The sequence below is a fragment of the Eucyclogobius newberryi genome, unplaced genomic scaffold, assembly GCF_026437365.1.
Source record: "Eucyclogobius newberryi isolate DKJ021-1_F unplaced genomic scaffold, fEucNew1.0.hap1 SCAF_20, whole genome shotgun sequence".
Classification (NCBI taxonomy): domain Eukaryota; kingdom Metazoa; phylum Chordata; class Actinopteri; order Gobiiformes; family Gobiidae; genus Eucyclogobius; species Eucyclogobius newberryi.
Window position 1 is genome coordinate 17,626,210 of NW_027315835.1, and position 14,353 is coordinate 17,640,562.

The 14,353-nt window shown below is 41.5% G+C and overlaps 1 protein-coding gene across 5 annotated transcripts; it reads left to right on the forward strand.

Annotated features, from left to right (window-relative positions):
• The first annotated feature begins 3,699 nt into the window (after positions 1 to 3,699).
• Positions 3,700 to 13,485, forward strand: LOC140368675 (serine/threonine-protein kinase BRSK2-like). 5 transcript variants are annotated; one of them, XM_072455694.1, is made up of 19 exons: positions 3,700 to 4,847; positions 4,922 to 5,016; positions 5,136 to 5,221; positions 5,608 to 5,748; positions 5,830 to 5,946; positions 6,037 to 6,070; positions 6,147 to 6,215; positions 6,300 to 6,446; positions 6,589 to 6,620; positions 6,706 to 6,870; positions 7,102 to 7,199; positions 7,694 to 7,847; positions 7,926 to 7,986; positions 8,404 to 9,022; positions 9,994 to 10,042; positions 10,124 to 10,247; positions 10,534 to 10,772; positions 10,971 to 11,060; positions 11,499 to 11,695. In XM_072455694.1, exons 1-18 carry the CDS (start codon positions 4,763 to 4,765, stop codon positions 11,032 to 11,034), a joined length of 2,379 nt encoding a protein of 792 aa, XP_072311795.1. In that variant the 5' UTR covers positions 3,700 to 4,762; the 3' UTR covers positions 11,035 to 11,060; positions 11,499 to 11,695. The 5 variants fall into 5 exon arrangements, with proteins under 5 accessions (XP_072311795.1, XP_072311792.1, XP_072311793.1 ...); XM_072455691.1 differs by having other exon boundaries at positions 3,703 to 4,847; positions 10,574 to 10,772; positions 11,499 to 13,485; XM_072455692.1 differs by having other exon boundaries at positions 3,703 to 4,847; positions 7,697 to 7,847; positions 10,574 to 10,772; positions 11,499 to 13,485.
• Positions 13,486 to 14,353: the final 868 nt, after the last annotated feature.

Consider the following 14,353-nt stretch of genomic DNA (forward strand, 5'->3'; position numbering starts at 1 on the left):
ACTTGTCCTCTGATTGATATACGAACCTGTGTCCTCCTTGTATACTGAGGTGAATAGCCTTTTACAAGTAGAGGCCTTACCCTTGCATGCTACACACAGGAGAGCCTGCTGTGCTGTGAATATTTGGACTTGTGGGGTGGAACTTACAACAAAGTTACATTTGAGTGCTGGCACTATTGCCACAATAAAGAAGACGATGGAGCGCAAGAGCTGTACATACACCGTCTCCACGCTGAGACTATGTCACGGGGTGGGCGGGGGACACACATTCTCGCCGAGACTACGTCACGGGTTGGGCGGGGGAGCCAGATCGCTCTTCGCAAGGGTGGGGGGCGAATCTCAAACCAAGCCGTGTGCATTTCCGGGTTTGTGAGAGGGGTCCAAGGTATGGGTGATATTTCATAACTATTATGTTATGGGTGTTGCACAACACTTATTATTATCAAATATACCCTTAGGGTAGACTACGAAACAGGAAAAATAGCATGATATGGGATCTTTGATAAGCAATGCCGTTTGAATATGTCCAACCATTGTGCACAGGGCGAAATAGGCAGATGGTAACAGGTTGAATAGCAGATTTTCTCTCTCTTTTTTATATTGCACATTTGTATATGATAAACAATATTAGACGATTAATGAAAGCCTACATTGTGTTTCTATAGCCTAATTATGGTAAAAAAAAACTGTACTAAACAAACATAATACTAAATTATACAATGATTTAGATAGATAGATCTTTGTTTTTTGTCGAATATAAAAGTAGCTTGTTTGCCGAAAATGTGTGGGCACCCCTGGCCTATATAAATTGGGCTTCTGGGTAATTAGAGGTGTGATTAAAGAGTGGAGGGGTGGTTGCTGGAGGAGTAAGAGGTTGAGACGTGGTCCAGCTCCCGAACCCCTGTTGACGATTAACATCTCCAACAACACTTAAACTTAATAAAAACAAAGCAAACTAAATGTTTAAATGTTGTAAATTCTTCATGGTATTTTCTCCAAACATGAAAACGCCTCAAATTGAATTCAGTTTAACAAACGTATTTATTTATTATCTTCTCATGATCAAACATAATCAGTCCTTTTTTACTCATCAGAAATGTGCAAAACCTGGAAATGTTTTGTGAGTCAAATCCAACACAGAAACATCATCAATAATTATGATATTTGTAGCAGCTTGTTTAGTGCTTTGAGTGTCATTCTGCACATCAGGACACACCTATAAAACATAAAGAAGGATTATATTATGGCTAATATTTGTGCCGCTCTTCAGGTGGTTGACTTTATCAGGGCTGCCCACACTATGGCCCTCAGGCTTCTGCTAAAGTGGCCCAAATAGCCCAAAGTAGAACTGCTCTAAGAACACAAACAACAAATATTTTGATGTGACAAAGATCTAAAATGAGTGTTGTCATTAAATGTGTGGCAGCACATCAGATTCATGTCAAATGATAAACTAAAATTTAAATTATTCTGTTCTTTCTTCTCACGTTGTCTGATTTAACCCTGGACCCCAGATTTAAATGTGACATAAAACATTGTTGAGCGTTTGAGACGCATCTGTCCTGCTCTAAACCTGACCAGAGTCCAGTTCAAGACCTGGACCTCAGCCCAGATCCCGGCCCAGATCCGGTCCTCACCTGGTTCCTCTGCAGCTCCAGGCTCAGTGCAGACGGTTTCTTCCTGTGCTGCACCTCCAGCTCCGACTGCAGCTGAGAGTCTTTGAGCTGGTCTCACTCCTGCTCCACCTGACGACCAATCAGAGAGCAGAGTTTAGACCACGGCCAATCAGAGGCGAGGGTCGGCTGGAGCAGAGGATGTACTTTGTGGAAGGCCTGCTGCAGTAGAGTGTTCTCCATCTTCAGCGCTCTCAGCTCCTTCTCCAGATGCTTCTCTCGCTCTCGGCCTTTCTGAAACGTCACAGAAACGACCTACAACTTCACCCGTTCCTAAACCAGGTCTAAACCAGGACTAAACCATGTCCAAACCAGGTCCAAACCAGGTCTAAACCAGGTCTAAACCAGGACTAAACCAGGTCTAAACCAGGACTAAACCATGTCCAAACCAGGTCCAAACCAGGTCTAAACCAGGTCTAAACCAGGACTAAACCAGGTCTAAACCAGGTATAAACCAGGTCTAAACCAGGTCTAAACCAGGTATAAACCAGGTCTAAACCAGGACTAAACCAGGTCTAAACCAGGACTAAACCATGTCCAAACCAAGTCCAAACCAGGTCTAAACCAGGTCTAAACCAGGACTAAACCAGGTCTAAACCAGGTCTAAACCAGGACTAAACCAGGTCTAAACCAGGTATAAACCAGGTCTAAACCAGGTCTAGGAACGAGCAGGTGCATAAGTAAACTTAATTGTGTAATTCCCTCTGCCGCCAATAGATGAAGCCAAAGCTCAGTTACTCCCAAGGCTGTGGCAAAGTTAGATTGTGTTTCTTATTTGTTCTAAAACATGAAATGCTGAACTAAAGCTGCTCAAGAGTATGTTTAAAGCCAATAACAACACAAATAATGCATATTGTGAGTTTGGATTCAAACGCAGGGCCAGTCACTTTTGTGTAACTAATTCAACCTTAGATCGTGTCGTATTGTCGTCGAGAACAAAAACCTGGACTTTGTTTTTCGTTTTTGTGTAAAATACGTCAAAATGAATAAGAATGGCTTTGGTAACGATGTTGTTTGTGTCGCACTTCACTGCACGGGCCTCATAAACCACAGAACGCCACACACAGCAGTTGCTATTGAAGTGACGTACGACAGGTTTTAACATGTTCTAATTCTGACTTTATTCTGTGTATTTGTACCTGTTGTACATATAAATGATAGTTTTACACCAATCAAGCAGGTATTTGTGGAGAAAACGTTGAAAAATCTGTAGAAATTGACAGGAAGTGACGTCACACCAGGTACAATCATTCCAGACAAAGTTTATGCAGAATTTATACAAAGAAACACATTTTTTGACTCTCTGAACATAAATTTAACAAAAATAAAGTCGCTCTTATATATTTTTATTTTTCAAATTATTTTTTTTTTACATTAGATGGGTTTTGGCCCAGTGTTTGCTGGGTAATTTCCTAGTGTGATGTCATCAATTACAAACAGGAAATGAAATTATAAACCTAAACAATGAGCTTTTCGGTGATGAGATTTTTATAATTTTTAGCTAAATTTTGAATATATCTTTATCTTTATCTTAACTGCATTTTAGTTCAATAAGTCGTCCGGCCTGTGGGGGGCGCTTTAATCCATTCTGAATGTTAGTCAATGACATTTTGTCCTGTAAAAGCTCAAAACACAAGTAAAATGTGACAGGGTCTAACAATATATGTAAAAGTCAACAACAACAACCGGAGGTCAAAAAACAGAAAATCAAGTAGAAAACCAGATAAACAACAGGAACACTGCAGTTACGCTCACATTCATCACTGACACAGACTTTGTGTTTTCAATCTTTGCACAACGGAACCACAATATAAAATTGCTTGAATAGGCTAGTGTGACTGTAGTGAGATTAGAGGTAAACCTGCAGAGAGCCTACAGTTTCACTCTTTAAATTACTAAAAATACACATATTTTCTAACCGGACTCCTGTGACCGTGAGAGGCCACACCACGGGCCACACCACGGGCCACACCACGGGCCACACACGGGCCACACTCACTCCCACATGGGACTAGCAGAGGCACAGGGGCCCCAGAGTGCGGCCTGTGCAGGTGAACGCAGCGACAGGCGCATTCAGAGAACGAGAGCCAAGAGGAAGCGAGAGAGGGCGGGGCAGGAGAGAGGATGGAGAGGGACCCGGATGCTGATGCGAGAGAGGCGAAGGAAGAGCGGAGAGAAAATATCGATTTACGGCAAAGATTCAGAGGGGGGATCGTCATGCAGCGGGCCCGGACACTGCATAAACTGAAATAATTACTAAGGACAAAACGAGGTCGGGAGTAGCCTGCCGTAATCTGTGGATATTTGTGTTTCGTCCCGGTGATGGGGAGGACACTCCAGAGGCAGAAGATGCTGTGATCCGCTTCTTCTTGAGGGAGAGACGGGGAGAGTCAGGGAGGGGGGGGGCGCCAGGCTACGTTAAAGATGCTTGTTTTGCAAAGAAAAAGCCGTTCACCTCGAAATAATGTGACAATGTGGCGGCAGAGCTACAAAACGTATCGTTGGTCGATGTCCAGAAACTTGTGGAATTGTGAGTTATTTTGACAGGCGGTGCTGGTCAAGGCGTCGAAGCTAAAGCTAGCCTCACAGCTCTAGGTGAGCTCAGGCTAATATAACATGTTTTAAACCTCAGATACAACGTGCTTAGACGATTTCACTAACGCATTTACGTATATGTGTTTGAAAGGGACGTCATTCTCGCTTCTAATGTGAATGAATGCTTGTTTGGGGGCATTGTAATGTTATCAGGCCTATGTAAATATATTGTAGGTAGGTAGGCACAGAATAAACAAGCTTAATCAAACTCATTAGGTTGGCTAAATTGTGGTTATTATCTACTTGTTAGACGTTTAGAGCAGTGAAACAGAATGTTGGTCAGCTAAGGTTAGGCCTCATGCAGGAATTCTCTGGTGAACTATCGAAATATGTAAAAAGAGAATGTCAGAGCTGTAGTGCCAATGAAATAATTTGTTGTAAAAGATTGTCCTTCACAATAATATTTTGGCCATCCATGATCAAAGCTGCATTTGCAATAACTACAGTGCTGTAGTAGTCCTGGTAGTCGACCAACAGCATCCTTTATAAGCATTATGAGTAAGGAACTGTCTCTAAGTCAGTCCGCTCAATATGTTGGGCCCTATCGACTGGAGAAAACACTGGGAAAGGGGCAGACAGGTAAGAGAACCTTTTACTATTGTTGTCCAAGAATTTTAGTTTACAGATTACATCTCTTATGCATCTCTTTTTAGGCCTTGTCAAGCTGGGGGTCCACTGTATTACGGGTCAGAAAGTAGCCATTAAAATAGTCAACAGAGAAAAACTCTCAGAGTCAGTACTTATGAAGGTATGAAACAACTTGTCACTTCCAACACTGATTAACTGGGATTCTTCTTCACTTCCTGCTTCCTAACAATTCTAATGTCTCTGCTTTTGCATCTTTCTTCTGTCTTCTTCTTTGATCAGGTGGAGAGGGAGATTGCCATTTTAAAACTGATTGAGCATCCGCATGTGTTAAAGCTGCATGATGTTTATGAAAATAACAAATACCTGTGAGTTCCCTTTCTCTTCTAAACAAGTAATGTTACATCCTGCTTTTGCCTTTTTGAATCACCTCATTTTGCCTCAAACTGTATTAATTTACACATGCGTTCAAAATTCTAGTACCAGATGCTGATTTTCCATAATGCATATATATGCATACATTCAGTCAAAACCTATTTTTAAATTAAACACATGTAAAGAAGGCAGTTTACAATTGCTAATTGCCAGTAGGATATGATGAAGTGTACAAAACATTTTTGAGATTTAGTTTTTTTGGCTGTATTGTCCGGCCCTACCATTATTTTACTAGCATCATTCATTGTTTTATGGATCACCACATCATCAAAGTTGATTCTGAGTAAATAGTAAAGTAATAGTTTTTCTGTATTTGTAGGTACTTGGTATTGGAGCATGTGTCTGGTGGAGAGTTGTTTGACTATCTTGTTAAAAAGGGCCGACTGACTCCAAAAGAGGCACGAAAGTTCTTCAGGCAGATCATTTCTGCTTTGGATTTCTGCCACAGTCACTCCATTTGGTTGGTTTTGTAAATATATAGAAAAACCTAAATAGTACTCATTATTCTTATTAATGTCTATTTTTGATTTTTTCTGTCCAGTCACAGAGACTTGAAGCCTGAAAACCTGCTCCTGGATGAGAAAAACAACATCAGGATTGCAGACTTTGGCATGGCCTCGCTTCAGGTGGGAGACAGTCTGCTGGAAACCAGTTGTGGGTGAGTAGCACACAATCTAGTATAAAGAGAATTGTTTGCATTCAACTTCTTTGCTTTAAATATTAATGCACTGCTTGATTTCCCACTTAGATCACCTCATTATGCCTGCCCTGAAGTTATTCGGGTATGTTGAATTTTTTTTAAAGCTGCAATGTCAACGTAGGTGCTTGTTTTTAATTAGCTTTAACTGTTTTGGACAGGGTGAAAAATATGATGGTCGAAGAGCAGATGTGTGGAGCTGCGGAGTCATCCTTTTTGCTCTTCTAGTGGTAAGGCACACTTTTTCATCAATCAATTATAGTAATTAGTTTGCTCTTTTGTAGATTTGTTTGATTTTTCTTAAACTTTTTAAGGGCGCCTTGCCGTTTGACCATGACAATTTACGCCAACTGCTGGAGAAGGTGAAGAGCGGGGTGTTCCACATGCCACACTTTATTCCTCCAGACTGCCAGTCGCTGCTCAAGGGCATGATCGAGGTCAACCCTGAAAAAAGGCTCACGGTAGGACTCTCCTGTGTCTCCTTTGTGTCAGTAGAGAATAAAAGATCTTTGAACTTACTGGAGAAATACTAATCATTTCAATAAAGTCATGTTTTAGGCTTGTTGGAATATGTATTTGTAAAGATTTTGTTCTCTCTTATAGCTTGAGTGCATTCAGAAACATCCTTGGTATCAGTAAGTGCATTTTTTTGCTATAAATTTTAACTTCACCATTCCATTTTCTGTTACTGACCAAAGTACTGCCCATGCATTTTCACAGGGGCAGTCGTAGTGAGCCCTGTCCTGAGCAGCCCCCTCCCAGACGAGTGTGTGTCAGACGAATCCTGTCCCTGACTGAGCTGGACCCAGATGTGTTGGACAGTATGCATTCACTGGGCTGCTTCAGAGACAGAGCCAAGCTCACCCGGGACCTGCAATGTGAAGAGTAAGAAATCCAATGTCCTTTTACTTTAAATAAATAGTGATTCTTTCATTACACACACACACACACACAAGCTAAATATTTGCAATACTAAATGGTACTTAATATTTTGTTGTTGTAATTGAGCCTTTATTTGTCCCACAATGGGGGAATTGTGGCAAGATAAACTATTATTCAATATGTATGTGTAAAGAGTGGTGTTTATGTCTTTTTATATATATTTTTGATTTTCAGAGAAAACCAGGAGAAACTTATTTACTACCTACTGCTGGACAGAAAGGAGCGGTACCCTAGCTACGAGGATGAGGATTTGCCCCCACGCAATGACATAGGTCAGTCTGTAGGGGGCAGAAGCAATTCAAGTAAGACCTTTTAATCCTGTTGAAAGTAGTGTTGAAAACAGAAAGGTATATAAAACATATTATTGTCATTATTTTATTTGTTTGTTGAAATAAGCAAACATCTTATTTGATCATTTTAAATAATTTGTATAGTACATACATATAGTACATTAAAATATACATTTAAAATAAGATAAAAATAAAGAACTGATGCACTTTGCTATTCGACAAAGGAGAACACAGTTTTACTTTTGTAGTTTATGCTACATTATCACAAGACAGATGGCACAGTGAAAAAACCCACGATAATGTATTTTGAAGTTGCAAAGTAGAAAATAAACCAAAAGTGGCAAAGTGTTGGAAAGAAGACGGAGTATTCACTTTATATGTAGTTCTTACAATGTACCCAGTTCAAGTCAGCTCCATCAGTTGTACAATTGTACTTGCACGTGTTAATGCCAAGTCGGTGTTCTTATGTTTCTTAGCAGACCCCCCTCGGAAGCGAGTTGACTCTCCAATGTTGACACGTCATGGACGCTGTCGCCCTGAGAGGAAAAGTCTGGAGGTCCTGAGTGTGACTGAACAGGGGTCTCCCACCCCTCCTCGCAGGGCTTTGGACACAGCAGCCCACAGCCAGAGGTACTGTATACATTACACACTATATACACAGATCATGTAGATTTTGAACACTAGATGTTTCCTTTTCAAATTCTTTAGGTCTCGTTCAGTCAGTGGAGCATCAACTGGTCTCTCCTCAAGTCCTCTGAGCAGCCCTCGGGTAAGGGCTTCACTTGCCACTTACAACTTTGCATATTTTATTTGTCATGTATTTCTCTTGAACATTTTTTGTATTATAGCATGTTAAATGCCCTTGTATATTTATTTATTATTTAGTACTATATATTGTACATATATTACTGTATGCTAAATAATACATACTTTGCTATCAAATTAAATCACTTTCACTGTATCACAGCCACATTCCTGTCCATGCACTTGCTGTGCCTCCACACAAACTATAGTCTCAAATGCTACGCTGCAGGCCCTGTCCTGTGCACATTCACACTTCTCACAGTTCATAAAATGCACTCGATTCATGGAGCATGATATTCATTTCCATCCTTCTTTCTCCATCTTCTATTTCCTCTTTTACTTTTCATTTCTTCACCCCACCCACTCTCCAAACCCATCCCAGTCCTATCAGAGCCCTGTGTTCACTTTCAGCCAATCAGATGTCACTTCAGCCTCCACCTCCCCACACAAAAAGGAGGCCAAACAGGGGAGCACCACCACTCCACGGCTGGCACGCGCTCATGAAAAGCCTAAAGCTCCCCAGACTCCAAAGACACAAACCTTACCCAGCAAAGGACCCACTGAGCGCTCGCATCTGCAACCCATCAAATCCTTGCCCCTGCACAACCCATCCTCCCCGTCTCCCCTCCTCTCACCCATTCCTCGCTTCTTCTTCCCGTCCTCCTCTGTCCTAAAATCTGTGACAAAGAGCTTCTACCCAAACTGTGCCCACTCTGTGTCGCAGGTGACGCCTCAGGGCTCGCCACTGCCCACACCGCTGGGCACCCCTGTCCACCACCCTCACCACCCTTCCTCCACCCCGCCCTCCTCTTCCTCGTCCTCATCCTCTTCGCGGGCCGATGGAGGGGTAGGCGTGGGTTCACTGTCACTCACTCCCCCGTCTAGTCCGGGGGGAGGGAGCGGCATGGCGGCTAGTAGCTCCGCCCACTGGAGAACTCGCCTCAACTCTTTTAAGAACAACCTCCTCGGGTCCCCGCGCTTTCATCGCCGCAAACTGCAAGGTGAGTACAGATATATTGCCACATTTCAGTTAGAATTCTTAGGTTATGAAGCTACAATGACGGTCCAGACTGGAACAGAGCTCCCTTCTGCCTCACCCTCTGCCTCACCTGTGCAAGCTTCTTCCACTGCCCTGCTCAGCTACGATAGGCTCAGCTCAGCCAATCAACGCTCAGCCAACCTGTTTTAAACTCAGCCCTCCGTGTCTCCATTCAGCAGTTCAGCTCTGGCAGCTCTCCTTCACCCCAGTACCACCTGTGCAGAAGTTTTGTTTGATCTTCTTTCAGGTTTTTGTTTTCCCTACCACCAGTGTCTAGGCTCAGGGGGAATATTGTTATCTCATTTCCTGCTCTGCATATTGTCCTCATTTGAGCCTCTCCAGGTTTATGCTTATTTGCACTCTTGTTAATAATCTTCACATTTTGTTTTTGATTACATGCACAATAAAAATGGTCCTATCAGTGCTTAATTGTCGAATAAAAAAGCAGTTATTTTTTTGTCCTTCAAGATTAATAATGCTCCGTCGATAGAAAAACATAAGTAACAGTTATTTCAGACATTTGTTTCTTTTTTTGTACCGTTTACTTTTTTGCAAGTCATATTTAGTAAATGGAACTGTATTTTATGTATTTCATTCTTACTTGTTAGATTGTGTCATAATCTCAAATGTGAAATGTATCGTTTTTGAAAGAAACCAAAGAAGAATCCAAAATAGAAATCCACATCTGTTGAACCATATCATTTGTTGATTCACAAATTTGTCATATTATTATTGTTATGGCTTAAAGTCCTTTCAACTGACAACAATCACACCTTTGTAATTGAATAAGTGCACCACTTTCTGAGGCTATTGTGAAGAAATAATGTCACTTTAATTTCATTTATACTGAAAGAGAAGACGTTGAACTTTGTGATTCTAGAATGTTTTGATGTTGTGTGAACACAAACTATAGCTCGCCTTCTTGTGTCGTAGTTCCAACGTCTGAAGACATGTCCAGTTTAACACCAGAATCAAGCCCAGAGTAAGCAATCTTTGAGTCTTTATTTAACCTTTTTCCAAATAACAATTTTAATTGTACCCCCTACTCATTTGTGTGTGACAGACTGGCTAAGAAGTCCTGGTTTGGGAATTTCATCGGCTTGGAAAAAGAGGAGCAGATCTTTCTGGTGATCCGAGATAAACCCCTGAGCTCTGTCAAAGCCGACATAGTCCACGCCTTTCTGTCTGTAAGTATTTCATAATTTCTGTCTCTCACGGCTGTTACTATCTTCTGCACTGGTTTGTAAAAGGCATGGCTCACAGGCACAGCTGCAGGGGCGGACCCGTGTTATGCTCACCTCATGCCATTGTTTCAGTTTTTTCTCTCTATTTGTGTTTTTCTCGCTTGCTGCACGTTTGAATCACACGGCTCACACTCTCTCTCCTCTCCTCTCCTCTTCTCTCCTCTCCTCACCCACCTTTTGTCTCCCCCACGCTCGCTTCAAAACCCCCGTACCTCTCCCGCCTCGTAAGTCTGTTGGTCTCTCTGCTTCTCTGTCTCCCCACCGCGCAGATCCCGTCCCTCAGCCACAGCGTCCTCTCGCAGACCAGCTTCAGAGCCGAATACAAGTCCTCCGCCAGCCCCTCCGTCTTCCAGAAGCCCGTCAAGTTCCAGGTGGACATTGCCTTTTCCGAGAGCGAGAGAGAGCGCGGCGACCGGGAGAGCAGGAGGGAGACGGGGATCTACAGCGTGACGTTCACCCTCATATCAGGCAAAAAAATGTTTAAGACCAGTAGACCGCCTGCATATGGATCACCTAGCAATATGCAGCCCAGGCCAATATGATAAATTATGAAAAATATCTTGTAAATATGAGCTAAATAGGAAATAGTTGTAGAAATATTGTTTTTCAGTCGACTCAAAAATGATTTCAGTACATTTCAATATATTTTTGACTTTGTTATTGAAGGTCCGAGTCGCAGGTTCAGACGAGTGGTGGAAACAATTCAAGCTCAACTTCTCAGCTCCCATGATCAGCCGTTGATGCAAGCCCTATGTGGTAATAAGCGCTCTGCAAACTTTGTTTTACTTTCAGTGAGTTTATGGGTGCGTTCACACTTAAGTCTTTGTTTGAGCCCAGTTTATTGCTGATGTAGGCTTGGTTTGTTCCAGGTCTAGTTCATGTTTAGTGTCTAAATGCACCCTATGTGGACTGCCTGAACAATGTTTATTATCACTTTAGCATAAGGCTGTAATTCTTATGATTACAATGGTCTCTTCTATTATTGGCTACGCAAATATTAGGAAATAATAATGTGGATCTTTATCTCAAAATATTAACAACAATTGACTGACTAAATGAAAATGGATCCGTAATCACATCGCTGTTTTATATTATCTATTTGTGTTGTTGCGACATTAACGGCACTGAATTAAAACAAGCAATAATAAATTGTATGACTCATTTTCCTGTTCTCTGCTCTTGATCCCTTCCCAGATGAGAAGAACGGCCGACCCCATGGGACCCCCACCCGCCAAAATTCCAGGCGCTCCGAGGGTGGGGGCGACCGGTGTGATTGGGGAGACCGCACAGATGGCAGTGGAATTGGAGGCAGTGGAGGAGTTCTGCAGCGCAGAGGCTCAGCAAAAGAGAGGACCCGACTGCTATCCTCCAATGGAACCCAGTCCCAGCCCTGAGGAAGTGGAAAATGGGACGCCTGGACCTCGGCAGAAAGAAGACAGTATAACCACTTCATTGTGTCCCTGCCACTCATCAGTAATTCCTATCCTTCCTTGAATAAGCTATAGAAGGTGCTTGTCTGTAGCAAGGATGGAGCTGTTTCCCCAGTGCGCTTTTTTCCAGTTCTTCAAGCAACAAAATTCATTTTACCAGAAACAGTGTTGTCATCACTGTCTTCAATAAATACTCTGAAATAACCAGTTTAATAACATAAATTCAGCTTCATAGATCACTTTGCAATTCTGAAGTGCAAATATGCATGCCAGTTAGCAAACCAGCCTGCTAATAGTCACACTTTTAAAGTATTTGATGCCAAAAAAGAATTAAGAATTCACCAGATTTACATAAAAATGAACCATTACTCTGCTGCAATCAGAAACAATAACCCACCCATGTGGAGAGAATCCATGAGTGGTCCTAGGTGTAGGGACAGACCATTCCAGTAGTTCTCTCTTGTCATTAACCTCTGTGAATGTTTGTTTATTTATTCATATTCATTTATTTATCATGAAGATGTCAACAGCAAAATATCCAGCGTTGTAAAAGGGACATTTGTTTTTGATTTCGTCAAAGACAACTTTGAAGCAATGCTTCCATTAAAGTGGACCCTTCTTGTTCCTAAGATTAAATATTTTTTATTTGAGCAAATATATTGACAATTAATACAATACAAGGAACATGTGTGAATAGTGGTTTGTGGACAGAAATATGAATGAAAGACCTATTTCTCATCAAACTTTCCTTCTACATGAGAAGCAAAGGAATCACATTCAAAAACCGACCTCCCAACATTCATCAATAGAAATGTTCAGTCTCAGACTTGCAATGTTCCTTATGAAGAACCTCCAAATAGAAAGCAAGAAGTGAATTTTCTAAATCCACCTCGTCACCTACAAGCGAAGTATCCATCACAGGCAGCCCACTCATCGCGTTCCAGAGCCGCATCATGCTAAAAGTAAACATAATCTCAACTAATGTTTTTTCATATGCCATTGTCTGTCCGGCTTGTTCATCACCAGTCTTCCATGCTGCACAATATGCAAAATGAGTACCCAAGGATTACAGAGAGACGCACAGTGCTATGGCTCACTCGCATGTTTATTTTTCATTCATATATTTGATTTAAGATTACTCCCTGGAGCTACTGTAATTGTACTGTTTGTCATTTGACACATCTAAAAACATCATTACCTTGGTGTAATTTTCGATCATCCTTTTTGATGTTTTCTGTTAAGATGTTATTGAAATTACTATTTCTTAAATTTTGTGACATGGGGTTGAAGATTTGAAGAATATTGGGCAGATTAATTGCAACCATTCTCCCAGCAAGATGTGACAAAACATAAGGCTTTTAGGCACATACTGTTACCGACATTGTATGCTTGCTCATTTATTTCATCCTTTCCAACATTTACCTGTTCTGTATCCATTTTAAGTACAAGAAAAGGTTTATGGACTTTTGCCGCACTTATTACCACTTTATAATTAATCTATTCACAGTCATTAGTTTCACAATTTCACTTTCATTAACCCAACTCTGGCTAAGATTGTAAACTATTCTCCATTCATAAGGGTCAGTAGAATAAGGTGTTTAAAAAGAAATGTCTGTAATATATATATAATTTAAATATAAAAAGTGCACTATTATAACTATTGCCTGTGATAAAAAAAAATTAAAATTATGATTGAATTGATGGTGAAATAAAGAGAGAACCACCTTATGAATAAAATAATTTAGTGTGAATTAATGTCTTTTTAGTTTTTTTCCAGGCATGTCTCTCAAAGTGACAGATTACAACTTAAACTGTACCTGAGCTGTTCCTATATTGCACAAGATTACAACCATCACAACAGTATTGCACATTTTCTTTGAAGCACGGAATCTATTATAATAGATCCATGCACGGACTCCATCTGCTAATGACGATTGTGATTATTTCCTTTGCGCATGTGCGGGCTGAGAGGAGGCGGTCCTTCAGTCCCACTTCCTCCTCGAGCACAGTACACACACAGTACACACAGTACACACAGTACACACAGTACACACAGTACACACAGTACACACAGTACACACAAAGTACACACACAGTACACACAGTACACACAGTACACACTACTGGAGCTGGAGCCACAGCACCGGGGGCTTGGTCGACGTCAGAAGTTCACGTCGTGCGGTTTTTGCTTCGCTGTTTTTGATCGCTCAGAAGAGAAGCAGGTAAGGCCTTTTCATGAATGGTGTTGCTCTGCACTTGTGCCGTGTTATCATCGGCTTCATGTTGACTGTTAGCTTCCATACGGCTCTGCGTCAGCTAATGTGTCTCAGAGCCACAGCTTTTGTCAGGCGATGGCTAATAGTCACATCCGTGTTGCTACTGTATTTAATGCATAGCGGACGATATTAAAATAAAGGAGCCCCTGGAATTAACTGTTTTGAAATGCACATTTACACGGAGATTCCAAAACCAGTTCTGTTTGTGTTCCTATAACTTACCATCAGCTGTAACTTCCCTTTTTCATGATCTGTTTCTGTCATCGTCGTCTTCTCACTGAAATGCACCATGATGGCTTTATGTTGACACAACAACGTGTGTCCGTCTCACCAAGACCCAGGT